At 46.2% G+C, this 27,862-nt stretch overlaps 2 protein-coding genes across 5 annotated transcripts in view; both read left to right on the forward strand.

Annotated features, from left to right (window-relative positions):
- The first annotated feature begins 3,435 nt into the window (after positions 1-3,435).
- On the forward strand, positions 3,436-10,896 carry LOC8026765. 4 transcript variants are annotated; one of them, XM_002405812.5, is made up of 3 exons: positions 3,436-3,824; positions 5,208-6,151; positions 9,799-10,896. In XM_002405812.5, the coding sequence occupies exons 2-3, from the start codon at positions 5,384-5,386 to the stop codon at positions 9,847-9,849; spliced, it is 819 nt and encodes a 272-aa protein (XP_002405856.2). In that variant the 5' UTR covers positions 3,436-3,824; positions 5,208-5,383; the 3' UTR covers positions 9,850-10,896. The 4 variants fall into 4 exon arrangements, with proteins under 4 accessions (XP_002405856.2, XP_029825876.2, XP_029825878.2 ...); XM_029970016.4 differs by having other exon boundaries at positions 3,440-3,690; XM_029970018.4 differs by lacking the exon at positions 3,436-3,824 and adding an exon at positions 4,023-4,146.
- Positions 10,897-11,422: 526 nt separating this feature from the next.
- Positions 11,423-27,862, forward strand: part of LOC8026766 (F-box/WD repeat-containing protein 7) — a 32,686-nt gene continuing 16,246 nt past the window's right edge. The window contains exons 1-6 of the mRNA XM_029970022.4: positions 11,423-11,692; positions 16,719-16,875; positions 17,824-17,954; positions 20,453-20,684; positions 23,449-23,664; positions 24,558-24,692. Coding sequence (XP_029825882.1) covers positions 16,747-16,875; positions 17,824-17,954; positions 20,453-20,684; positions 23,449-23,664; positions 24,558-24,692 — 843 coding nt within the window. The 5' untranslated portion in view covers positions 11,423-11,692; positions 16,719-16,746. The remainder of the gene's footprint in view (positions 11,693-16,718; positions 16,876-17,823; positions 17,955-20,452; positions 20,685-23,448; positions 23,665-24,557; positions 24,693-27,862) is intronic.

Genomic DNA, 27,862 nt, shown 5'->3' on the forward strand with positions numbered 1-27,862 from the left:
CTGAAAGTTGCGTATACCATAAAATACCAGGGAAGCGCCTACACCATTTTTGCTGAAAAGTAGGTTAATCTAGACATGGACGCTTGTCCGATCAAATCGGGCGGTTAACATATAATTTGCAGAATTCATAAGTTCAGGAAATGGCAATAGTGGACTCTTGAACAATGTAGGCGCTACTGCGGTGTTTTACGGTAGTTATATTTATTAAGGCAAAAAAAAAAGCCTTGTAGTCTCATTGTTCAGTTGAGATCAAAGTCCTTGAGTGAAAACACGTCGACGACACGAAAGGTACCAAAACCCACGGTTCGCCACTGGACCACAAGATGGCGATACTTGTGCCAGAATCGGCGGAGGCGCCATATCTCTTCGAAAAGACTTCTCTCCCTTGACCCTCAGCTGGCGTCGAACCAGTGACCTTTCGTTCAGTATTCCAATGCGGTACCCCTACACCCAAACCCACGTAGAACACAAGGCCTGTGCGTTTCCTCCTCTAAACGTTGTCACTAGTAGATCCCCTCAGTGCGTCCTAGGTGGCCCAGATGAGCACCATTGTCTGCTCCATCGCCTGCTTCAGTGGTCATGCTCAGAACGAGCTCGCATTAATAGGCTGCTAAGACCGGCAATCTTGATGTGCACTCACATGAATAGACTGCTAAGACGGTCAATCTTAATGGTGTCGCATGGTTCCCTATAAGCTCTCGCTCAGCAGTCGCGCACACAGCTATGGCCGCCAGTGCATGCGACTGTTATTAGAGCAGCTCGGTTACAAAGCTGCTCATAGACTCTGCTTGCCAGTGAATGTGGCAAACGTTATTAGAGTAGCTCTGTTACGAAGCTGCTCATAGACGCTGCTTGCACGAGCAGTCCCCCCCTCACTCACCACGACTCGCTCGGGCTGCTATGGTAACTACAGTGTGTTCTATGGAATACATACGTTTCGAAGCATAGCGTCTAGATAATGTTCCACCATACTCTAAGGGACACTCAGTTATGAAACGAAAATCTAGATGGCGCTTCAATGACGGGATGCTCTAGTTAGGGTGGGCGCAAATGCTAGATCAGGGATCACGGGATATGGACGCCATTTAATTTCTAAATTTTGCTGGGAGTCTACAGGACAAAGGGTCATGTTATTTCCTAATTGAGGTCATAAGAGCCCATAAATGTGCTCAATAATTTATGCTAGGTATAAATGATTACTTTCCTATAGCCACCAGATTTGTTTCGGTAGGTTAAGCGTTTGTTTAACGCGAAAATTGGTGAATTCTGCCAACTTGGACGTTGCTGCTTGTCTGGCAACCCTGCTTTCTCCTCTCCACGTTTTTCTCGAGCAGCAAGGAAGCGAGAAAGGCCAAGGCGTTCGTTGCTTGCAATGGGAGGCGAGAGTAGGAAATGCACATGGGGCAACAGAGCAAGCGTCTGCTCTTGTGCAGGCAACATTGGCGCATATCCTTTCCCAATCCTCCCTCTCAGGCGCCGCCATTAAATTGCAAACGCTCTCCAGGATTTGTGTTGGGCTATGGTGTACTAGAAGGGGAGGTGTGCCAAGCGCTGCCCGTTTCCGGGAGCCTCCGCAGGATGCTGTCGTTTCGTGGCGCTGCTAGGCAAGGCGGGGAAGATAGAATAATAATAATAATAATATTTATTTGGCTTCTTCTTAGAATAGAATAGTTGGCTTCTCTTAAAATAAATAGAATACAGCGCACTGCTGTATTCTATCTATTATCGTCGCACTGCTAGGCAAAGCGGGGTAGATAGTGGCACGCTGTATTCTATGTAGCAGCGCCAGAGCGGCAGAATCCTACAGAAGGTCCCCTCTCTCCCAATGCAGCAATGGGGCGTTTGGCACATTTCCCCTTCTAGTACACCATAGTTACGCCCACCCTAACTGGAGCCCCCCTAGAGGGGGCTCCAGTTGGAAGAACTGTGTTTCTTTCACCATGACTGAAGTGAGTTAAGGGGACAACCCCCTTTTTCGGGAGTTCCACGACTGAGGTAATCTAACATTGAATGTGACATAGTCGTGATATGGCCCTTACTCGTCAGGCTTCAGCAACATTACTAGATTACCTCAGTTGTGGAACTCCCATGGAAGTGGGTACCCACCTCACTCCTCACTTCAGTCTGCCTCTCGTCGTTCAAAACTCCATTTAGATTTTTGTTTACAAACTGTGTGTTCCATAGAGAACAGTGGAACACCATCTAGACGCTGCGCTTCGTAACATATGTATCCCATAGAATACAATGCAGTTACCACAGCAGCCGCCCGGCGAGTCGTGGTGAGGCGAGTCGTGGTGAGTGTGGGGGGGTACTGCTTGTGCATACAGAGTCTATGAGCACTTCCGTGACTGAGCTAATCTAATAACGTTGGGCTTCAGCCTGTTCGTCGCTTGGGGCAGGGCAGGGATCTACTAGAGTAACTGTATATACAGTGACTCTACTACTAACAAAACATCATGTGCAGGCCTTGTCTTCTAGGTGGTATTGCTCCGCTTGGGCGGAGTAGTACCACCACATCCATAAATCATGCGTCCGTCTTTAATGCATCGGAGCTTGGGCTGTCGCCGTCTAGTTGGGTAATATAAAAGCTTTTGTGTGTTTTTTTTTTTTTTTTTCGGGACTGCTTCCTCCCATTTTTATTGGTCAAGGGCTGTGTGCAAATCACTCCTCCGACGCCGGAAGTGACGTAGTCCCGTTGAAGGAGGGAGGCCCGTGTGGAAAACACACCCGGAAGTGAGGCAGAACCGTCGACGGCCGTGTGGCACGGCTCTGCCGTGTGGCCGTCTCTCCGTTCAACCTTCATGCTGGGTTATGCCATTTGGTTATGCGCACTTGCTGCTGTAGGAACTCAACTGTTGATTTCGGCTGACGAAGGCCGCGGTGACGCAGAAAGGCAAGTCACCCACACCATGAGTTAAAGCCCACGACGCCGCGTCCGACGACGACAACATGGTATTACAAATAAATGACAAAAAATATAATGATGGTTTAAATGCAGTTTGTGGGCGAGCATGAAGGGTTGATGTTGCAGTAGAAGAGGTTTAATAGCGTTAGGCCTAGCAGCAGCGTTCGCGATGGTGAATTATTGTTGAAGAACTTATGAAGCATTGTTGATTTTATACGATGGATTGAACACTAAGTTAAAATATGTGTATGCACGGCACTTTGACCTGTTTATGCAGACTCATAAAAATTATTTATGGCCCACGCTGATTTGAGAAGTGTTTACGAAACCGAAACTAATATACGTACTCGAAAGGATAAGCAGCAATTTTTTAGGTTAGATGTTGTCATCTGATGTTGTCGTGTTAAAATAATAAACACATGGACGTATAAAGCGACAACTGTGCCTTTTTACCCACCCTGTGTTTATGCTTCATCAACCACTTCTGGAAAGTTCCAACCGTGATTCCAATAAAGACTTTAGCCAACGTTATCCAGTCTAATCCAATCTTCACCGCGTTGGTGGCGTTGGCGCGTTGGCGTTGTTTTGATCTTTGGTTGCTTTTTGGGTTCTGCTGCACTTTTTGTAGGTTCGGCGGGTTCGGTCAGTTCAGTGGTTCGGTCGGTCGTTGTCAGCAGTTCAGCCTTCCGGCACTTTATTTCGCTTATGCGTTTGTTTTGAAGGATTGAGCTAAGTTGGAGGAGGTCTTCTATCTTTTTTCTTCTTTTTTTCCGGTACACGAAACTGTAAGTGAATGAACTACATGTAATGTGCACAGATCACTAACATTCCGATGATTTTTGGAGTGACTGTTCGCGGCTAGAATTGCACGTGCGCGCCATTTCTTGAGGTCTTGAGTGACGTTTTCACATTGTCGACGGTATGTTTTTTTTTTTCTTTTCTCTCTCTCTGTCTTTGGAGTTTGTTCTTGACGAGCATGGACCACGAATGTTGCTGGTGACCGCACAAAGACTGGAAAGAACCGCATAGCGCTCATGTGAGGAAGGCGCGTTTCCCAACAAGCGTTCGAAAACTGAACTAGATAACGACGCCTGTGCACACAGAAATGCCGGTAACACATTGGTGGCCGCTTTCTGTCATGTTTTTGAGGGATTTGCTTAGTGGCTTTCCAAAGGTGCCGTTAAAACGGGACAAACGCTGAGCCGTAGTGGAGCTGCGACACCCGACAAGTCGAGCGATGGGTATCATATGTCCGCACAACATGATTCGTCTCGCTCGCCATCATTTCAACTTATCATTTGCTATCGCACTGGTCGAAGTCGTGGAGTTGTGCCGTGTTCTTGGGTAACGAAATTGCCACCACGATGGGCCAAGTAACTCCTGACGTCACGGTAGGACTGGCATTGTTGCCAATTAGGCCCTAGTGTCACCTGTTACCTCCTCTCATGAAGCATTAGCGTCCGATAACCTGCATCACGAGTACGGGAAAAAAACTAGGGCGGATTTCATCTGTCGTGTTCCAAGCTACTGAGTGTTGTACACCGTAAAAGCGTATGCACTTGGGCTAGTTGGTGATCCATGTTTGTGAGGGTAAAAGTGCTAAAAACAACGGACAAGTAAAAGAAACTTACAACACAGAGTGCTACTTGCAACTGAAGTTTATTCTCAGGAAACGCACATATATATACACCAGGGCAGATTGTGTGGAAAAGTGGGACGAGGAGAGACACGCATCGGTGTCTGTCAAAAGAAGCATAAGGACGGGTATGTGGAGTGTAGCGAGGGCGTGGTGTACAAGATTCATTTATCATGTGGCAAAGTATACATAGGCCAATCGGGACGTTGTATAAACGATAGGCTCAGGGAGCATGCACTGTCAATTCGATCGTCACCCTCGGGAAATCTGGCTGTGCATTGTGACAGATGTGGGTGTGTTCCGAAGTTTGACGACACCATTATCTTGGCCCGAAACAAAATGACAAGGTAGATATCCGAAGCCTTTTTCATATCTGAGTGCGGTGAAGGAACGTGTGTGAGCGCTCCATCTATAGCCCTGTTTGGCGCTGAGGTGGGGTTTTTGAAATCTTAAAGTAGATAGCGAACAGACGAACACTGATTGGGTGATGTCGCATTTCTGAAGTACATGTCACGATTTCACGGTGTATATATATATGTGTGTTTCTTGAGAATAAACTTCAGTTGCAAGTAGCGCTCTGTGTTGTACGTTTCCTTTACTTGTCCGTTGTTTTTAGCACTTTTACCCTCGCAAACTTGTACACCGTGTCTTCCAATACTGTTTCAGGCGTGCACAGCAGCGGAGATCAAGCGAGGAATCCCGGAAACGTGAGACACCAAATTAGTTTGTCACACATCCGACATGACGTGAAGACCTGTCTCTTCACAAGTTACCGTGTCTCACAACGAGTCTCAACGTTCCGGCGCCTAGCAGTCTTACCAAAGAAGTGACACTTTCGAGTGATGGCCATGGAGCACTTAGATGAGGTGTCCACCGACCAGACCGATCAAAATGTAGAAGCCAAAATCACCGACTTCCGCACTGAACTCTCGGACACCTTTCGGCAAAGCCTCCGACTGCTTGGCCCCACTGAAGCACTCGAGGCGGCGCTGGACGCCCCGCTGACCCGTCTTCGGCGGGAACTTTCGGATGCTCGCCGTGCCGCTCAAGCAGCGCAGCTCCACGCTTGCAAGGTGGAGGGTGCACTGCAGAGACTCCGGGAAGCGCACCACAAGGCTCTGAGGAAGTTCGTGCTCCACTCCGAGGGGGCAGAGGTCGCGCTGAGCACACTGGAGCGCTCCGAAGAAGGGCTGCGGCGGCGGCAGGGGACCCTGCATCGGCTGCTGGAAGTGGTGAACGAGCGACAGCACGAGCTCGACGAGAGCCAGGAGCTTCTACGTCAGGCGCAGGAGCAGGGACGGATCATCGAGGAGCTGGGCCGAAAGCAGGACAAGCTGGAGGGCATGGTGACGAAGGAACTGCGGAGGGCCGAGGCGGAGCGGCTGAAGGCTCAGCGGAAGGTTCGGCTTCAAGACCGGGAGCTGCGTCGTCTGCAGATGCGGTGTCGGGAGCTCGGCGGGGACGTTGAGAGCCCGGACAACTGTGGTGGCGTCCGGCAGAGGACGCGCTACCAGACCCGGCAGCTCACAAGGCCAATTCAGTCAAAGGGCGAGTTGGGCGGTAATAGCGCTCCCGTACACGGCGCCAACGGAAGGGATGCGAAGAATCGGGTAATAATCCAGTTTTCAGAATTACAGGTCCAAAGGTGTCGGTAGAGCGTGACCACTATAGGCTGTTGCAGGTTAAAACAACTCGGGACAAGCACACCCCTTAGAGCCCTTTGCTCGCCACGACTGGTTGTTCTCTCCTCTCCAGCATTTGCTCTGCTAAAGTGGAAAGGGTGGAGGGCTTTCTGGGAGAAGCCTGTCCTTCGTTTATGTTGCAACAGACTCTGGGGCGGACGTGGAATTTTGCTGCACCAGCCTTTAACAGCGTTTTCCCTCCCCAGCCCCCAACCCTCGGTTCCCATGGTCACTGACCATGGGGAGCGGGGTTGGGGGAAAAAATAGCCAAGTTTAGAGTTGAAATTTTCAAAAGTAGCTAGATTTAGAGCTTGAATCACCAAAGTAGCTAAATTCGCAGCTAGGTTTAAAGAAAGAGCCAGTTTGGGGGCGGCCACACATTGGCCGCCCCCGAAATTCTGCTGCCCTAAGCAGCCGCCTACTCTGCCTTTTGGTGAGTCCGCCCCTCAACGGGCCATAGTCGCCAAATGAGCAACACTTTGAGTACCAGCACTCCATTCTCCGATGCTCTCATAAGTGCCGCCATTGGGGTGTCTAGTGCAGAACGGGCGCAACCGGCAGTTCTCGCAATCCAAAAATGTGACCTCCCGAGCTTTTGACACGGCGTCGGGGAAGCTAGGGACATGTCGTCCTGTTCCGTCGCAGACTTTTGACGTATCAAGAGGACGGAAAAAGCGTCTGGCAATGAAGTTGGTTCTATTCAACTGCTGCGACCCATGCCTTGTTTCACCTTACGATGGACTGTTGCAGACGCGACAAGCCATTCCAGCCAATCTGGCACTGCAAACGTATTGCGCGACTACATTCCTCGAGCGTCGCTGCGCCCCTCCTGAAGGTCATATGACATTCACGGTGCATTAAAATGGCTTTGAAGCCTTGTGGCGTCCTCCGCAGTTCGTCGTGAGGTGAAGCTGAGTTCAGATCGAGCTCCCGAGAGGTCGCTTTCATGCCCGTCGTGTTTTTCTTGTTCGATCTTTCTCGTGCGAGTTGAAGCGCAATGGGGGCCAGTGTGCAAGTAGCTTTTAGACACTTCCGGTTTTGTACCAGACGGCGAGTTCTGCAGCACCTGCGAGATTAAATCTATGCGCCATCTTCGATAACTGATCGCTTACAGCACTCTCAGACGTAATTCACTCTTGTAGTTCAAAAATGATGCGTAAAATATGAGGAAATATACGAGTACTGGAAGTGTGCCAGCGCTAGCCGACATAGGGCACCACCGAGTTTGTTGCCAAACAAACCAGTGGAAATGCCCCCGAGTTATTTACAAAGAGGCCTTTTTTCCTCTCGACCACTGCAAGGGGGGAAAGGGAACCGGAGGCTCTTGAATTGAAAAGGGTTGATAATGCTCAGGAAAAATAATTACTACGAGTACTGAGAGGAGACATCCTCAGTACTCGTAATTATTTTTCCTGAGCATTATCAACACTGAGAAGAAAGGAATTAGAGCTAACTCCGAAATTTATTCCTTACTCCTCTGCCTGCTCCACTCCTTCCCTTGTAGAGTGATGAACCTTTGGTGGCGGTGTGTATTCATAAGCTGGGCCGCACGTTCAGATATTTTGTGGATTCTCAGAATCTGTGAAGCACTTGTGTCTTTTTGGTGTCCTAGGACAAAGTCGGTAACCTCTTTGGAAGTGGCATATTCTGATGTGTGGGTCTTTAAACTAAAGGGCTGCGCTTATGCGTGTTTATATTCCTGTACGCGCGACCCACAGAGAGGGGGGGGGGGGGGGGGGTCGGACAATTTTTGTAAAATTATTTGACTCGAAACCGGATATTTTTCCACATCAAGTTCCCATACTTTCTTTTCCTTACTCACGTGCGATGATGACACTGATCGAAATGTTTTAGAAAGTACAAGTCGTGTGAGGCACATCCTCCATAACCAATACAATAAATACATGAAGCGCCATTATTATTACTCTTCCAGTGACAAAATCTTGCGGTTCAAAGAAATTTTCAACAGATTAGTCACAATAATTTTAATAATTGAAGTAACTTGTGGAGTCTAAGCTTGATCTGGGAGCCATGGACTCTCTGATGGTAGCTTGGATTCCTACATCTACGAAGCAGTCTCTTTTGACAAGTGTAAAAGGCTTTGCCTTGTCTGTTAAGTCAGTTTGAACAGATTCCACCCTAAGAGATGAAAGTAAACCAAGGGCAAGCTATCTGCCTGTCATGCTTAAAATGCTTGAAAACTTCCAACGACGTGCGGGAAGACAGGATCCAGGCCTTTGAATTTATACTCGGCGTCAGCTGTTTTGTATTGCCTTACCAAGGCTAGCGTAGGTTCATTAGTGCTGCAGCCCTGTGTTGCTGCATGAGCATCTGGCTTTCTCTTGCACCTCATTTGCATGCGCTCTCGTGCAAAGTACTCGCCAAACGAAGCCATGCGTTCGCGCAAATATCTTGGACAGTGTTGGAGCAGGAGCTACGCTAGCCTTGACAAGGTAGCGGAAAGTAGTCGACGCTTAGTATTGGGGGAGGAGATGGGACCACGAGGCCCCAAGCGGTTAACTTTAGAACTACACGGAGGGGGACAACAAATAACAATGACTCATCGCTCGGCTGACTTAACCGAACACCGCATCAGCATTCGGTCGCCTGAGGGGGCAGGAGGGGCTCTTGTTACCACTCCGGCCTGCACAAACACATGGTGCATGTGCCCAGCTAAGCACAAAAACCGAAGTGGGTCAAGCTTGCATTCTCTGACGACCGCTTCCAAAAGAGATCCAGCACTGACAATAAACGTTATTACAATTATTGTTAGTAATTTTACGTTGTGGCGTGCCTGTGGACATGCCTGTGGGCATGTCCACATGCCTTGTGTTGGGTAAACACACGTGTGGGGACAACAAACGGGTCAGGGCACACCCCATAGTTCAATCACCTCACCAATAATGGGCGTTGCGTGTGCATTGACAATAAGCTATTTTTGTCAAGCCTAAATGTATTTTTAGAAATTCAGTTAGGCAACTTTGATCACTATCATCATCTCAGTGTATGGCTTCCCTGCCAAACTAATGGCAGCTTTCTTGAGGCTCATGAAGGAAGAAGTTGAAGGTACTACCAAAGGAAGGAGGTACGAGGCCTGTTTATTCGAGGCATCGGTACAGCACGACGCACAAATTAGATGCAATGGCTATGAAAGCACATCTTTCGGAGTGTGGTCCAATCAATCTTTTGGCACAGTATTGGCTCTAAAGCCTTTTGATAGCAGAAATTTAATCGAAAAGCTTACAGATCATCGCTTTGCACTGGTCAGTACTTATGTTCACACCATTGCAACTGAAACAAATCAAAAAAAGATTATGTGGAGATCGAAGAAAAACTAATTATCTTCCCTTGACGCGCGAAAGTGACGGTGCCCGATGAAAGTTTCTTGTTCCCCATTAGTTGGTCAAAAGTACAACTGCTTTTTTTCTTTTTTTTTGAGCCACCAGATGACAGTGAATCTTGGAAAGGGTCCATTGGAGATCTTTGCCTTCTGTGACTAAATCGTGATGGGGAAAGTCGCAGTAAGCCATTGTTTGAATCTAACAGCACTAAAGCAGACCCTTACATACTTTCAGGATTCGCCATACCAATGCAGCGCAGCCTGCAAGAGGACCCGTCACAAGTGACATTTCGCCAGTTTCTCGTTGGATCGAAGCACCTGGCGACAACGAGCGGGAATCGCTGGTTTTTGGGCACTTTGATGCTTTGAGATGTTCCGGACCTTTTGTATTCCGTTTGTTTAGCCCCTTTAAATATAAATATTTTAATGAAGTTCTTTTCATTTATTTTTCTTCACCATAATTTTGCAGCTCATCTTGCTGCTAAGTGCATGCAACTGGCTGTCTTCTGAGACATTGCATTGCATTGCAAACTGCAAGGCTACATTTTGTATTTCCTTTTAGCATGTATAGGGTGGTCCAAGTCACCAGGCTCGATCTAAAATGGACCGCAGAAATCGACGCCTGCACGTAGCAATCTTAAAATTTTTCGTCAAATGTGTATTTCACAGGTCAGTTTTTGCATGTAAAATTACAAAGCGTAGATCTGTATCTGTAAGAAACAGGCGACGCAGACAACCAAGTCCAGTAGTGGGGTGTGTTTGGCATTCGTATTGATAGATGGCGTCTGGAGCAGCGTTCGAAGGTGCAGCTGACCAGCGAAAGCAGATGACACGCAGACGAAATCTGTTCGCATCAAAAGTGCCATCGTTTCGCAGACGCGTTTCTTTTACTCGAGTTTTGCTCTTATTGTCCGCATTTATTTTTTAACCAAAGGTACATTTCAAAAATATGTCCATTATATGAAACCACGGTGGTCTCGAGCCGTCGCGATCAGAGCCTTTGGCTCTGGTCGTGATAAGGAGGTAGCGCCATCTATCAATACGAATGCCAAACACACCGCGCTACTGGACTTGGTCGCCGCCCGCTGTAGACCCTGGCAAGTTTCTTGGCCCTATTTTTTTCTGACAGAAAGAGAGCTACACTCTGATTTTTTGCAAGAAAAAACCTACCTGTGAAATACACCTTTGGTGAAAACTTTCGATTGCTACGTGCAGGCGTCGATTTTTACAGCCCATTTTAGATAGAGCCTGGTGACTTGGGTCACCCTATATATAAAGTGTATTTTTACTGAAACGTGATTGTAAATAAAACTAGCCAATATCTATATTGAAACGTGTTGTCCTCAGTGTTATGGAAATGTGATTGTTGATTTATAATTTTAAAGAACATGAAATGCCCAGGCATGTACTTTTCTCTTTATTTTGCTGCTTGGTGTAGTAAGTGCTGGTCAGTGTCTTTTTTTCATATTTTATTTGATATCTCACATCTTGTCCATAGGTGAATTTAAAAAAAAAAAATTCCTCAACTGGTCTAAGGATTAACCAGGGATTAACCCAGAGTGTTCCAACTTGTAAAAGGTTAGGTAACCTTTTTGCTGGTCAGGAGCTCGGGAGGCACTCACTAAATCGAATGACGTTTTAGCGAACGCCTACGTTTCACCGAATGACGCTTTAGCGAATAGTCGGACGCCGTTATTCGCTAAAACGTCGATTCGCCCAAATGTCACTGTTCGCTAAAAATAGTGCTGCATAGTTCCCTAACTTCTTGATACAAACAACACAACGAGGGGAAAAAAACAAAAAACAAAAAAAAAACCCGCACATTGAGAGTTACTTTTTTTAACCCTAGGGTAGCGGCCACAACTCTTCAACAAATGACAAATAGTGGCACGGATTATACTTATAAGAACATTTACGCAGTTTTTAATAGAACATACCAATATTCACGACGTGTCTTTTTTTTACAACAAATTATTTCGTACGCACGTGTTTTTCTTGTTTGTTTTGCTTTTAATCTTCTAATTTTGCTTCTGACGTCACTAAGAAACATGGCAGGAGTCCGTGCGTGATGTGTTTTGATAAAAGTTATCATTTTAATTTGTTCGCGTTTGGTGAGTCCAAGCCGCAAGGTGAGTAACATTTACTTCCCTGGAGACTGTCGCGAAGTCGCAACTTCGTCCGCCAGAAACTCGGACGGCTAGGTCGAACGCATCGTGCCGAAAACCTAGTGTCAAATGTCCCGTGTGACGGCTGGGTTAGGCCTTGGGAGCGAGCTGAGGCATTTCCAGCGGGCGTTAGCAGTTCGCACGCGGCACTTACTTTCGAATCGACGTTCTGCCTGCTTTTTCCCAGTCCACGGATAGTTCTTTGTTGGGCACCTGATGCCGATCCCACTGTATCTTCCGTAGCACATGTTCTCTCTCGTGCTTGTGATTGCACGAGGCAGGCACTGTGGTATCGCCTTCCCCACAATAGACCTCTGGCCGACCTTTGGTGAACGTCGCTAATTGTCTGCCCATTTGGCAAAATCTAGAAGCTCCCCTTTCTGTAACGAACCCACCAAAAGTTGAGATCACGTTTTGTCCGGCCGAATGAAAAAGTAAGTGTTCTTTTAAACGACCGAAACCTCGGTCACGGTTGAATACAACGCGATCTTTTGATTGGGGTGGGCTCTGTTTCCGTTTGTTCGCGAATAGGCTTTCTTCTAAATAATAGAAGAAAAAAGTATAAAACGCGAGACTTCCGTTTTTTCGGTTGTTTTGGAACACAGAAAACGTGGGTGGTCGCTTTGAAAAACGCGTGATCGCGTTAAATTTGGCTATGAGGCGAGCGCACCACGATCTTAGCTTCCGATAACTTGTCACGGTTCGCTTGTAGTAGAATGCCCTGTCGACTGGAATGTAACTTCCGTTTCTTTGGGTTGTTTTCAACTTCAGAAATGTCGGAGTTTACCTTTTGACGGGCTTTGTTGACGTTAACGTCGGCCCAACTTGGCCTAATCTTCGCTTGACTGAATGACGAAGTCAGTTCGCGCATTGAAGGTTTCACCAAATATCATGTGTTGAAATGCCTGTCGACTTGAATGTAACTTCCGTTTCTTTGATTTGTTTTCAACTTCACTAATGTCGGAGTTTGCCTTTTGACGGGCTTTGTTGACGTTAACGTCGGCCCAACGTGGCCTAATCTTCGCTTAACTGTGAATGACAAAGTCAGTTCGCGCATTGAAGGTTTCACCAAATATGTGTTGAAGATTGAGTGAGTAGGCGGGCAAGCTGGTTGATGTTGCACATTTTTGAAAAACCGGAGACGACGGGCGAAAAAGGGTGTGTGTGTTGTCCCCTTTTTCGTCCGTTGTCTTCGTTTTTTTTATTAAAAAAATGTGAATCATGTGTTCGTTTCTCGAATTTTTCTTTGTGATAGAGGTGCTTGAATGCTTTTGATGTATCTTTGTCGATACTAAGCACAATCACGGTACAAGCAGATAACCTCTGCTTGTGTTGCATGCTCCATTAATTTGTCCCCTACAAATGTCACACAAATATAATTTCTAAAATGCCTTTGTTTGGTTTTTAGAGAATAGCAGTTCGCTGTGGTACTTTTGTTAGAGTTTATTGCACCTGTCATATCGAGAGTTGTTTTGTAATCATCTGGGCAAACACATCTGCCGCTTTCTTTCATAATTTTTTTGTTTGTTCTGTTTTAACCTCAATGGTTGCCGTTATGTATATACTGTAAACGACTTAATTTTCGCGAATCGCCTACAGTTCTTGAAAAGTAGGTCCCTCGAACAATTCCAGTAAAATGTAAATGCATTGGAATCTATATTGAGAATCCCACTGCGTCGCGAAAATTAGACCCTGCGAATTATTCCAAAACTTCAGTTTTGATCTAAGTCACGAAATACTGAGCCTGCAAAAAATAACTTGTTTACAGTATATAAAAATGTCTCCCTAATACAAGAGTGTTGAACAAGTTTCGTACAAGATGTTGGAAAGACATTCAAAAACACCTTGCGAGGGAGTTTATAAGTAGGGTTCCCTGATCTTAGGGTTTACTTTTTTCTTCAAATTTAGGTTCAAAGCAACCGCATATCTATGAAGTTGTCACCTCTCCAGGGTCCATGGAACTTAGGCCACTGACTCAATTCGGCGTCACGGAAACAATGCTGCAGCAAAATTCCCCAAAATCGGGGATTTCTTTATTAAAAAAGAGCTCCAATTCCGTTTTTTTTTTTTTCTCCGATTTTGAAAAGAAAATTTTTGGGTGTTATTTAAACCCTATTTGTAAGGAGCTCTCGTGCAATCAATTTCAAGCATATCAAACAGTTGTTGCAAGAGCTGTAATCTGACCAAGGTGCGATCTTGTTCTTATTGCACGCCAGCAAAAAGCATTTTAATAGTCGGTGGTCTGGCCATCTTTAACAAAAAAAGTGGGATGTTATTATGCGGGATGCAAAGATCTCATTCTTGGTCAATATCTATTCTTTAATATTTGAATGAAATGCAGCAGCGCACCATTCCATCCCACAAGGAAAATAATTAAGCTCTGCGTATATAGTTCGTTCAGAGTCAGTGGTCTGACATTGTGTAAACTGCACACATTTTGACATCACGGTATTTTTTTTCTTTTTTGTTATTTTTCTTTCAAATCACAACTTGCACATACCGCTCAGCCGGTGTGTATTGTTGCACATATTTCCATCTTTATTTTTCACATTTGCACTTTCAGTTTCTTTTTTGGATTACAGTATTTTTTATTTTCAATGCACAAGAACAGATGTATTAATTTTATGTCAAATTGTGCAAGCTGGAATGCTAGTGTCAATGGCTTAGCCTAGTTATGCTGTCATAGTCAAAGTGTCATTATAAAAGGTGTCTACCGCAACTGCAAAGGCTGTCCGTATACAGGCCTGCAAAAGCTTGGAGGCTGACCTGTATGCTTGCCTTCCCAACTCTTTTTGGTGCCTATGGGGTAGTCACTGGACACCATATTTGAGAGATAGTTAAAATGCATGCTCGTAATGAGCTCACATAATAGGCTTCTAAGATCGGCAATCTTAATGGTGTGGAATGCACGTGGCAAAAGAACTGTGGAAGCTCGGTATCAGCGCCACACAGCTATGGCTGCCAATAAACACTCCCTATGTGATCTAATATCCTGCTCATTGTTAGTTTGGGGACAGAGTGTCGCCAAGTAGCCTGGCAAACTAAATGCCAAATCGGTCCAAGCCAACATTACTAGGTCATTTGCAGAACTATCAATAAGCACTGCTTCTCCGTGCAATAGCCCCCAAAAGGTTCACCTCTAATCATTTGAAGTGCCACCGTTTTGGAGACGACTGTTGTGATAACTCCAGAAATGGCGCTGGTTTGGGAGCACAGCTTCTAGATGTCGCGTCACCGTAGTCACTCAAAAGAGCAGGTTTGAAGCATGGCCTATAGATGGTGCAGCCGCTACTAAATAAGCAAATAAGCTGCTTATATTGTGGGCTTTGCCACTTTGGTGCGTACTGCACAGCTGATGCAGTTGACGATTGTTACAATTCAATAGTGCAACTTCTTTCGTTTTATGTGTGGTGTCAGCAAGCCAAGGCTTTAATGGGGCACTGAAGGGTAGCCTATTTATAATCCTGACTCAATCTATGGGCTCCAAGCATCCTAAAATACCCAAACATTGCATTCACGCATCGGGGATTCATCCTTCCGTGGCCGTCAGACGTGCAGAAGCTGTCGGCGCCCTCTGGTGTCTGCAATAGTTCCAAGGTAATCAATCTTTGATACCGATTTTAGCAGAGGAATCGGCCACTCATAAATGTAATCTTTGGTCTTTATAATGGTTAGAGCTCATAGATTGAGGTATGACCATAAATAGACTATCGCAGAAAGTGGTTTAGTGCCCCTTAAAGGTTTACGCAGCTGCTGACTGCGATAACATTCTTGGGGGACGGAAAATTGTTTTTTGCAATTTTACATAGAGCGTCGGGTGGCTGTCAACAATGGTTTTAAGCGCCATGCTGTCCGGAGTTTCGTTGCTCGGAAGCGTAGTTTATTTAGTAGCTCCTCTGGATGGCGCTTCAGACATCTCCGTGGCGCTTCAAAGCGCTGTCTTTTGCCCTGCAACGCCGCGGCTGCCGACGCACTACAGATAGGAGCTTGTGTTGGCTGCTGATGAAACATGACCCAGAGCTATGGCTCCGGGGCGTCTACCGACCTAGGAAACCTGAAATTGTCAGGGAATTTGAAAGCATCTGGAAAAGTCGGGAAAATCGCAAAAAAGTTGGCCAAGTCAGGGAGGGAAAAAGACTGATGAGAGTGGCAAGAGTGATGCTGAAAAGGTTTTTATGTTCAGACATTCTCCGTCGTGCTGAGTTATGGTTGCTCAAAACACCACTAGGTGGTGAAAGGCATCCCCCAATTAACCAAATTAAATGGGAACAGCTCCTTTACCTCTACCCTGTGGCGAGCACGACAGCAATGCCCATCTATCGAGATTGGTTCATCAATACACTGGTTTCAAACCTTTAGGCCGTATTTGAAACCTTTAGGTTGTTTTCTAAAGTGAAAATTGTGAAAATCACTGTCGAAGTAGGTTTATCTTAATCAGGGTGTCTACCGGCCTGGAATTTTCAGAGAATTGTCCGGAAAATTCTCAGAGAATCGATTAAGTCGGGAAAAAGGACTGTTGTCAGCGGTGTAGTAACGTGCAATGCAGCCGGAGGGTGTGGCGTGCGGTTGTGCAGACAGCCTTCACACAGAGCGACAGTTGCCCGAAGCATCATTATGATAAAGGAATTTAATCAAAGTAAAACCCGGGGAAAGTCGGAGAATCTGAAAAATGCAACTCGGGAGAAAGTTAGGCTGTACTGGCCAAGATTCATTTCCATATTCTCTTCGTTTTGTGACGGTTGCGGAATCAAACGGAATAGTCGGGGAAAACCTGAAAAGGTGGGGGAATTCGGAGGACGAAATTTAGTCGACACCCTGTTATTCTTGGCCGGATTGTCCCAGATTAATTTCCGGATCCTCTCATCTTGTGTAATGGTCGCGGAATTGAAACGATTGGAAAAATCCTGGAATAGTCAGGGGAATTCGGAAAAAGCAATTTGGTAGAAACGCCCATCGGGCTTGACTCGATTTTGCCCGTGTCTCCCTCCAGATGTCTCCCTGAGCGTGCCGGGGAGCCGATGTCCGCAGAGGAGTCCCAGGAGGGGGGTCATGCCCTGGTGGACGTCAACACCTGCACCATCGGGGACCTGGCACAGGTTGCCGGAGTCTGCCGGGCCACTGCCGAGGCCATTGTGGCCGCCCGGAAGGTGAGTGGCCCTCTTCTCGGCAACATTGGATCCCCAGCCCTTTCCCATGCCCCTCCATAGTTGCCGACGAAACGAGAATAACGGGTCGTCTCGGTAGCCTCAAACGTGGATGTGTAGCCAAGGCACGTGGGCCGGATATCCGAGAGAGGAGCCCCCTCTTTCTCCCCATCTTCATACCCTTGTTACATTCTGTCCTTGGCCACTTGAGCCTTTCTTTATTTTTCTAAGTGGCGACGTATGCCACATTGTGGGTGTAGCTTCAAAAAAGTCTTTGCGCACAAAAATGTCTGCCGCTTTTGCCGTAAGTATTTGTCCCGGGTACTTGGGCCTCCGTAGATTGCATTGCCGCGAGAGCCTTGGCTATGGTCGTTGGCGAGGTGACTGGATGGCAGGGAGGATCTTTGGTTGTCCCGCCTCCAGGTCGAGCTTTTTAAAACACGCCCTACAGTTCTCATTCTGCCGGCGAGTATACAGGCGATGGGGAAGGGGTTTTGCACCTCGGCCATTGGGGACCAAGACCGCTGAGGCAGAGATGTTCTCTGATAGGAAACCAAATCCTAGAAACGCGTCCCAATTGAGCATTTTCTTGGAACGCCGCAAAAGACTGCCCCTGCCTTATATCTTTCTAAATAAGTTGACTTAGTGGCTTTCGAAGATGCTTAGCAAGTTTCTTGTTTGCATCGTATGTTTATTTTCACTAAATCAAAAGCGGTTTAGTAAATTTGATTTAATTATTTACCTAAGTAGTATGTATTTTTGCAATTCCTGGCGTTCGCCATGGCTGGCAATTCATTCTCGGGAAGAGTTTTTTTTTCATTTTTCCTTGAACACCCTATTTTGGGGGATTTCTGAAAGCCTTTGCTGAAATGCCCGGTAGTTTAAATACTTCAAGCGTGGCTTGCTTAGTGACTCCAGTTATAACCTCTTTTGGCCCATTTATTCTCTCAGCTCCAGGGTGGGTTCAGTTGCCTAGAGGACCTCGGAGGGGTGCCAGGCGTGGGACCCTCCCTCCTGGAGACCTTACAGCTCTGCCTGACGTGCAGCCCCAAGGAAAGGACGCATGACCCCCTGGGACACCGGTGAGCAAACCACATTTGTTTTTTTTGGGGTGGGACGGCTGCTACTGCGGATCCCGGAATCCACCATTTTATTGAGCAATGTTTACGGCGGAGCTGTTAAGGGCTAGGTTCCCCAGGATCATGTCCGTTACCAAAAATATGTCGACACAAAGCTTTAGATAGCTGCCGCCATCTATGAGCGACGGCGGCAACCAGGCAACTAGCTTGCCGGCCTTGCTCATAAATGGCGGCAAACTTTCTAGCCCTTCCACTCTGGTTCTCATCTGAGTAGAAAGGCTGAATTTCTCTAGGCGTCGTCCTAGAGGTCGTCCTTGAGGTTGTCCTAGACGTCGTCCTAGACGTCGTAATTGAGGTCGTCCAAGAAGTCATCCTTGAAGTCGTCCCACCACACTGCAGCTTCGGTGGCCTTCCTTCTTCACCAGAGTGGAAAGGCTGAAAGGTTTTTTTATTGAACCTGGTTTGCTATTTTTCCCTTTTCCTAAACCAAAGATTTATTTTTATTACCCTTAAAATTATCCATTTCTGGGCTTTACATAAGGGGAAGAAGGCAAGGTACAAAGTCAAGAAGCACCTACATGCACAAGTTACAACAAGTTACACTTCAGCATCTGACAGTCAAGTGTTTTTATTCCCCAGAAATGCTTCCCAGTGGTTTGGTCTTGTTTCCAAAGAAATAGTGCAAAGAAAAAGTCAATTCCCAGGCTTTTTCTTAATTATCTAGCGGGAGCATCTACTGTGCTTGCAAGCAGTCCAGGTTTAAAAGCACGAAATAGAACTATTGAAGGGCGAAAACTTATCACCTTTCTTCACTTCGGTTTCATTCTGGCATGTCCACTACCGTTGACATTCCGGTGGTTTGAGCTTTGAACTGGAGGTGCTATACCTTTGTCGGATGATCAGCTATCATCCTCCGAGTTCATTCTGAGAAGCAATAGAAGTCTGAATCAGAAGAGTCGGCACTTAGATTCCTACTATTGCCAGAGCTGCCGACAGGTGAAGCGACTATCTCGCGTACATCGCATGTGCTGAGCTTCTAATTTGAAAATTATAAATAGCCCCAGCAAAGTGAAACACCGTACGAAAGCAACGTTCACAGTTGGCCAAAGACATGACAAATAACAGCTCCACTGTACGCGCGGTTTTGCTTTTGGGTGGCCACCCTCAAATGCACAATCGCCACCGTACACGTGCCGCAATGACCGTCAAAGGGTTAAGTGCGTCTGAAATCGTCAGTGTTAGCTAGAGCGTCACTGCTGTCTGGCAGCTTGTTTTTTCAATGCAGTCAAAACTTGTAGTGTTGTATGCTTACAAAGGTTCGTCTGTGGAATAGTTGGGGCAAACTTGCGTCTGTTATCTGTCTGCGGTGACAGATGATGCGCGAGTTTACGATATTGTTGGTGAAACATTGTCAAGACTTTTTTACCATCAATGGAGATGCACCGGTGACTGAGCGGCTGATTGCACTTGATGGCAATCAGTAATAGACCTTTTCCAAAATTCAGTGCCATCACGAGGCCCACAAAGTAGTTTCACTTTCAACAAACTAATGGCAGTCGTGAGGCTCTTTCACCGGGCACCGTTGCTTTCGCACGTGACTGGCAGACAAGAATTTTTTTTTTTATCACCTCATTGTTTTTTTTTATATGTTCCAGTTTCACGAGTGAACATAAGGACTGGTCAGTACAAAGCTGCGATCCATAAGCCCCTCAGTTAAATTTCCTCATTTCAAGAGGCTTTAGAGCCAAACGTATGCCGAGAGATTGACTGGACTGCACCTCAAAATGAACGCTTACGCAGCCGTTGTATCTAATTGTGCCTTGTGTTGTATCGATATCTTGAAACGTGCAGGCCTCGTTATCCTCCGCTCAATGGTATCTTCATCTTGTTCCTTCATTAGCCTCAAGAAGGCCGCCGTTAGTTTAGCACGGATGCCATATACCGAGATGATGATAGTGATCAGAATCGCCAGACTGAATTTCGAAAAGGGTCTGTTGACGGCTTAGAGTCGATAAATAACCTAGAGGGAAAGGTCCCACCGCATTTCAGCCGCTTTGGAATGACGGGGCATAGGCGCGAACATCGGTTGTCGTGATGGGACCATATTGCTGGTGACACTTTGATATACACAGAAAGGCAGAAAAGCATTACTTGTAAAGTTTCTATATATATAGTGTACTTCTATCTTTATTTTGTATAAAAACACCGGCATTGTGCATTGTATGAAAATAAATAAAGTTAACATGTTCTCGACCAACCTCAACTTGTCGCGGCTAAACAAACACGCCTAACCCGTCGTCTGCTTTCTTTCTCCACTCCTCTGTCACTCTATTTCTCATTCTTTCTTTTGCAACCGGCAATGTTGGCGCTCACATTTTGCTGCGTTCTGCTCCCGTCTTTACCCCCCGGGGTGGATGGCAATCCAGTATTGACAGCAGTCGGTTCTTGTCGGCAGTTGGTGCCCAACAGAAACCAATAACCGAGCGCTCTCTGCCCGGCAGGTGGGGTAGCGGCAGCAGTGGCAGCAGCTGCGGGAGCCGCGAGGAGCTGGCGGGCGAGGTGGCATCTTCTGTGCACCGACTGCTGGGCTCCGAGGGACCGCCGACGAGCGACGACGATGAGAGCCGCTGCTCGCTCGACGAGGAGGAGCGGAGGGGTGCCTCTCCGCTGGGGGGACACGGGCGGGACCCGGACCCCACGGAGGACGACGTCACGGACGAGATGGACGCCGCAGTGAGGACCCTGTTTCTCGCTCTCTTTAGAACGGAAACAGGACGACAAGTCTCGGAACGCTTTGTGGAGGTGTAGACGAGGATCTTTTGTTTTCTGGGGACCGGTGACGCGGGTATAAAGGCTCTAAAGAATGTTCGACATGCTCGAAAGATGACCATTCTTTTGCTCAAGGCACTCGATTATGGGATCTCGAACAGGGTTTCCTGATCATTTTTTCTTTTTATTATCTGTAACAAATGAAAACGATGCAGGACATTACCCTCAATATTCGAAATTTGGGAACTCAGTTTTTGTGAAGTAAATTAACCAGTTTCCCAAAGGCGAAATTGAAGTTCCCGTGCGATCCACGTTAGGCCGTGACGTCAAAGATTGAGTCGTCCTGCTACTCGAGTTTCTCTCACACCTCCAAACCGTCCCGACCTGAAGTGTCGTGTTCTCCCACGTCCTGCAATTAACCGCTCTCCTCTGTGCATGCCGCCTATTGCTGTGAGCCGATGACTCGCCACTTTTGTGTTTGAAGTTCGACTAGGGCCCTTTCAGCGACCTCAAATTCTTTGAAACGGTGTGAGGCTTGTGAGGTCGAAGAGAACGCTCAGTAGACTTTTGTGAACAACGTGAGGGGCCACGTCGCGCCGGTTCTGCAAACTACGGTGCACAGACACCAAACGCAGGTGTTTTGACTGTTCAACAATTTTGTTTTCGAAGTCGAGGGGTTGTCGGGAATCTATAAAAGAGAACTTCGTCAGATTCCCAGATTTACCGATCATCCTCAGTGCATGCGCCGAGCACCGCCATGTTTTCCGAGGGAGGATAAAAAGCCAGGAGACGACATCAGTCTGGACTCCAATTTTTGGCATTTCAAAAAGAAGGGCCGTAGTGCGTTCGCAGTTGCATTAGAAAAAACATGTTTTACGAATGTCGTTAAATATTATAGAAATGTCGCATACAAAGCTTCTAAATTTCGTAATTGATTACATCACAAATAAAAAGAAGAGGAGGTGAAAAGTGAAAAAAAAAATGGCAAAAAAAAAAAAAAAAAAGGCAAGCAGGTGCGTGTGAAAATCTACTTTTACGTTGTGGCATTTTTTGTGTGTCTATGACTATAACTTGCATCACTATACACCAACTCATCTCTGTTACGTCACGGCGCGGTGGTGGCGCGTCGGTCGCACTTCCGGTCTGGGACTGTGGGCAGAAGTCCCCATGCCAGACGTGTATTCATGCATTGTTTTGAAAGGATCCAGACAAAAACCTGCCTCCTCGTCAAAACGCCGCGACTGGGGCCGTACCAAAAGTGTCGAGAAAGGTTTGAAGGTCAGTTTTCACGTGCTCGGTTCGTCAGAGAATCTGGATATGTGCCGTGAAAAGAGGAAAGCAGACGCCGTCGGACAACGATTGCTTGGGCGGGAAGCACTTTGGGTTTAATTCACGGATACTTATGGTCATCAGATTTATGTTTTGTTCCAGCATGAACGCCAGAAAACCGTCAAGTTGTGCGGACCACCTGCAGACTACGTTTAGTGCACCTTCAAGTTCAAACGGCCGTCTGATCGTTCGAACCGTCGTCTGCTCTTTCAAACGTTTCTGCTTGTCGTCTGCTCTCTTAGACGACGCCGGCCCGTAGACCAATTGTTGGCCCGGTGCTTGCGATAAGAAGTAAATGCGGGCCTCAAAAGGCTTAAATTTGAAGGTTGGTAAGCAGGCTCGATGTAAACAGTAGATACAAGGAGATATTGATAATTGTAACCAGTAACCATCACCAACTTGTTAGGCCTAATTCACTTGGTCCGATTCTGCTTGTGCTTTTCAGTATCGACGTCGACTATCTCAGCTACGGTTCACGCTTTTGCAGCCCAAGCGACGTCGCAACTTAAAATTGCGAGCAAAATCTCATCGTGCGAATAAGGCTTTAGCGTCCATTCTGCGGTGTCCATGCGGAATGAATCGCCACATGTCACATTATTCACGCGAAGTTTTGCGGTGTAACGAGCCTCGGTAATTTCGCTGACGCCGCTCAAGTGGTCAGATATCTCCAGGAAGACGTAGAATCAACAATTCGAACGCGAAAAAGGGCAGGGGGACTCACACCGACGCCGACAACATCGCGTTCCAATGGTTTGTTTATGGGCGACGGCGAGCGTCTTGCCCACACCCCCATCGCGCATGCGCGGCGCCGGTGGCGTCCGCTAGGGGCGCTCCGGTTTGTTTGTAAACATGAGTTAGTGTATAGACAGAAAAAAAAACAAAAAAACTACCTTTTCTGTGCCAGTCCCCCGTAAGAGTTCCTTGAGCTCTTTAATACACTGCTTGTTTGTACCTCAAAGCAAAGTGTCCTTCCAGTTTAAGCACTAAAAAGATTTGAGCGATCCATTAATGCATAACTGTGTGCCAAACTCTTCCTAGTTTAGGCATTATTATTTACCATGTTTGTAAGTTCCCACACCACAATATTACATTAAATTCGAGACCGAATGTGTTCTTCAACTCAGTGAAGAGAAATATGCGTTTTAACACCAGGGACCTCGAGGTTCAGAACGATTCTTTCACTTTCTAGTTTCTGGCTACAGGACTGACCCCCCACAACTTTCAGTGTCTGTCTGTAAGTTGGCACACAAGAAACTCGGTTTGCTTTACTTCTGGTCTCAGTTGCTTTTCTCGGCCCTTGGAATTGGAAAGGTTCTGTTTGGCGTGGCTCTCGCCATGGCCTTCTCTTCGCGGTTTTTGGCATCGTTACCCCAACCCCGTGTGGGGTGCCCCTTTTCAGGCCCTGCTGAAGCGCAAGCGGGACATCCCCCCAAGGCCCTGCAAGAAACCCTGCAGTCGAGAGGCTGTGCCGGGCAGCGGCCGCTCCTCCCCCCTCCCCGTGGGCGCCGAGAGCCCCCCTTCGGAGGAGCAGGAGTCCCCACCGGCCCGGCGCTCGCGCCACCCGTCCACCTTAGTGCAGCCGCCACACCTCGATGCATGGCTCACCACTTTCCAGGTGAGAAGAGCGAACTCTTTCACCATCGGCAGCTTTATGGGGCCAAAAGGAAACGTCGTCAAAGATAGAAAGCTTGAGCTGGAGGCGGGACAACTGAAGATTTTCTTTCCCGTCCTCACCTCGCCGGTGACTATTAGCAACTTCAGCGACCTATAGGGGTCGCCCCTTGACACGAGCTGCGAGGGTCGTGCCGTTCCGCATACTGGCTCGACACACGACGCTCGAGTTCAGGCGGGCAAGCATCGGCTTCGAAAATGTTTGCCCTAATTTTCGTCCGCCACGCTCGAAACCGGCAGCGGCGCGTTGGCGTATGCGAGCTTCTGGAGGCATAGGTTTCTTAGACGAAGCGACGGACGGACTAGACACTTAGCTTTTACTGCACTGATGGACGTCGACGAAGGCGCAATGTCCGGACCACGCTGTGGTGTAGGTTGCGTTTGGAGAAACCTAGGCAGCACGCTTGTACTACGGTGACGACAGTCACTGGGACGGCTGTTCACCCTGCACAACACGAGAGGCGATGCAAGATGCACCTAATTCGTCGGGTCATTACGAGTCACGGTTTTCTGTGCGGCCCTGTCGTTGCTGACATTTTAATTGCCGTGGACATGACCGACACAACTCCCCTCGCTTGACTTTGGTAGCCGTCGCAACGACTGTTGACAACATGCAATCACGGAAGCCGCGAGGGGTGAGCTGAGATCGCGAAAGGACCTGTTTGGGCCAGTTTAGTCTTTTTCCTACTAGGTGCAGCCGGTTTTGCCGGAGTCGTGAAGAGAGACGTCGTGGCAAGCGTTTGGCCAGCGTGGCAGGCCGACCACGGTGGCGCTTTTGAGTGTGTGTTTTGCCAATATGGCGAACCTGGAGTGACATTGTGGTGTTGTGTTGTGCAGTCGTGGACTCACCTGGAGCGTCTGTGTGCCCTGGACCAGCTGATTGAGGCATGCGAGCCAGGGCAGGTGCGTCACATGATGCACGTCATCGAGCCGCAGTTCCAGCGTGACTTCATCTCCCTGCTACCCAAAGAGGTAGGGTGGACCCCCCTCGAGGAACTTTTCTTTTTGTTTCGTGGCTGTGGCACTGTGCACAGATGTCACCGACAGCACTGACCAGGTTTTAGTCCAAGTGGGGTATCGTTTAACTTGAGAATCGGTCTCGCAGTAAATGAGATTAAGGGGGGACATGGGCCTAAATTTTAAATTTTTTTGAAAAAATTCATTTTTCAATTTTAAGGTTTTCAGTTTTATAAACTTATTATACACCCTTACACCGAATTTGATAACCATACGCCAAATAGTTACATTGATATAAAATATTTTCAACACATTGTGAGGCAGTAACAAAGTAAAGGAGTTCAATGTTCGAATGCATTTTTCTCAGTTCCACTTTTTGCTGCAAAATTCATACGAAGGAATCTTTTGTTTGAAGGTGAAAGTATTCTGATACCACAATCAACATGTTTCTGAACTGAAATTTACTGGGGAATCGGGCTATCCACTTTATTTTGTTTTAAGTTGAAGTCCTCAGTGATAAAAAACTAAGTTTTCAAAAATTTACATAGGACAGATATGCATCTCATATTTTGAGGTAATAACTCTTCCTGAAATATTTACATTTAAGTTATTAAAACTAGATAGCCCGAGGTCCCATATCCCCCACATTATATTCAAGCAGTCAAAGTGATGCTTATTAGCTTCATTTGAATATCATAGATTTCTTAATGAAGAGTGACACATCATCTTATGCGGGTATGTAAATTTGTCCTAGGGAGCTGAAAGTTTGCACAGTACACCTACATCTGAAGCTAAATCTCCCCTCAAAATTTCATTTTGATCACTTGAGTAGTTCAAAAGTTTGACCTCTAGCCAGTGTCCCCCCTTAATTGATTTTTCGGGTTTTAAGAATTAAAACCGGTCTTCGAAATTTAAAGTTGGTCTTTACCCCACCAAACGGTCTGTGCACAGCTTACGGATCTGAATACGCATTGCGGTAAAGTGAAGGGGTTGGATCTGAGGTGTCGTCCTTTTTTGTCTTGTGTTTCTGCTTGACTCTCTTTCCTAAAGTGTTTTCACAAGAGGAGACATGAGTCCTTGGTGCCAAAAAATTCCTAAGCTATTATTATTATTTTTTTTTTTTTGCAAATGGCTATATATTAAAGTTTGCAGCTATTTTTCTTTTGATCTGCCAAGTATCTCAGTTTGTTGAAAGATATTTGAGCCATAATATCAATTTATAAGATCAAGTATGCAGGTTGAATTTGCATTGAAATTCATGCTAAAATGGTGCTTTCTCAGAGCACAAATATTTGACTCTTTGCTAATTTGCACGAAGGACATCTCGGCATTTAGGGCTGTCGAAAATATGATTTTTTTTCTGTTACATGTAGGTAAATGTGAGAAGCATACAATGTTGAGAGCAGATCCTTCACAATAGGCAGAAAAAAAAAGTTTTTAATTGGTCTGTCGTTTTATTACCTAGTGGCTACACGTTGAACACTGAACTTCCATGTCTTGTAAAACCACTAACAATGGCTCAGTCTCGAGTACCTCCAACATTATACTCTTTGCACTTCGTAGTATCTAGCCACGTATTGAACATACCATACTTCCCAGACTATAAGTCACACCCTTGTATAAGTCACACATCCGTACATTGAGCTTTCTTCATAGAAAAGTTGGTATATAAGTCGCATTTCTTTGCACGGTTCACGCGATGAGTTTTTTTAGTTTACGCGCATCGGTATCGCAAAATTGGAGTTTTGCACAATCAGCTAGACCGCACATACTGTTTGGCGCGCGACTTTGATGTTTCAGCTCTCGAGAAATTTCCATAGCACGACGCTGCTTGGTGGGAGCATTCGAGTGTTTCGCAGCAAAAGGACGTAAAACGCACAAACTGAGAAGGCGAACACATGCCGAGCAAACGAAAGTTTAACGAGCTAGACACTCGTGAACAAAGCTTTGGACCGCTAGGCCTAGCCTAGACAGGGTCCCGGACGACGCGACCATCGATGCTCAGGCAGAAAGATAAACCTTGACATACTTTTTTTCCGGTACTTCTAAGAGATCGACTGAGCACAATCCTTCCTTTTACATGTAGCAACACGGCGGGAGCGTGACAAGACAGAAAGTGCTCATCAAACGGAAACTAAGAAAAACGCGAGAAAATATTATGCAATGCGCGTATACCAGCCCAATTACCTCTCAGTGGTACTGGACTGAAACAAAAGAAGACGGAACCATGGCTGAATTAGGCAACATCGATAACATGCTGTAAAATTTTATTCTTACTGTCTTGCCTATTCACATTAAGCCACTTCAAGGACACCTAAAAATGTTCAGTTATGAAAAGTATAGAAGAGTGCGGTGACAGTAGTGCCTCCTGGAGGGGGCAATACCACCTATGGCTACATAGTTATGGTGCTGTACAAAAAATGGTGCGCAGCAAAAAAAAAAAAAAAAAAAGGCGTCGCACCGTGAAAAAAAAAAAAACGCTTGTGTGTTAATTTTTTTTTTTACGGTGCGATGCCATTTTTTCATTGTTGTATAAAATACACCGAGAAAAATGTAAAAAAAAAAAACGCAACTTACTGTAAAATACTGAGTAAGCGCCCACTCAAAATTTGAAGATAATTGCAAAAAAATATGGGATGGGTGCATGTGAGGTCATCAGTTTTGCATACTGCAAACAACTTAATTTTTGCAAGGACCTGAATTTCGCGAACCGCCTACAATTCGCGAAACATAGGTCCTGTTTTCGGTAAAATGTAAACTCATTGGAATCTATATTGAGATCCCACCGCGTCCCGAAAATTAGAACCCGCGAAATATTTCAGAACTTGAGCTGTAACCTAAATCACGAACAATTGAGCCTGCGAAAAATAAGTCGTTTACAGTATATATGTACTGTGCATATTTTTTTCAGGTGTTTCAAATTTTGGGGATGAGTGCTTAGTTTGGAATGGGCAGATGCATGGTACTCTACAGCATACACTGGAAAATACAGTAATTTTTTTGTTGAACAGTTTTTTTTTTTCTTAATGTTTTTGCAAACAAGGGTGGGCGAGCTATAATTATCTTAAGGACTAATTTACTGGTTGAGAAAAATGACCAGATATTTAGAATTGACAATAGAAACTGCACAAGCTAGCATAGTTTCATAGAGCTCAATCAAAAAAATAATAATTTTAGATTTTTTA

This window comes from Ixodes scapularis, unplaced genomic scaffold (genome assembly GCF_016920785.2).
Source record: "Ixodes scapularis isolate PalLabHiFi unplaced genomic scaffold, ASM1692078v2 PGA_scaffold13__105_contigs__length_92229423, whole genome shotgun sequence".
Classification (NCBI taxonomy): Eukaryota; Metazoa; Arthropoda; class Arachnida; order Ixodida; family Ixodidae; genus Ixodes; species Ixodes scapularis.

Excerpts from the sequence above, each read along its gene's own strand:
- LOC8026765 (XM_002405812.5), top strand. The coding sequence starts at position 5,384 with ATGGCCATGGAGCACTTAGATGAGGTGTCCACCGACCAGACCGATCAA. Across the intron at positions 6,152-9,798 it reads GAAGGGATGCGAAGAATCGG|GATTCGCCATACCAATGCAG; the intron begins GTAATAATCCAG and ends ACATACTTTCAG.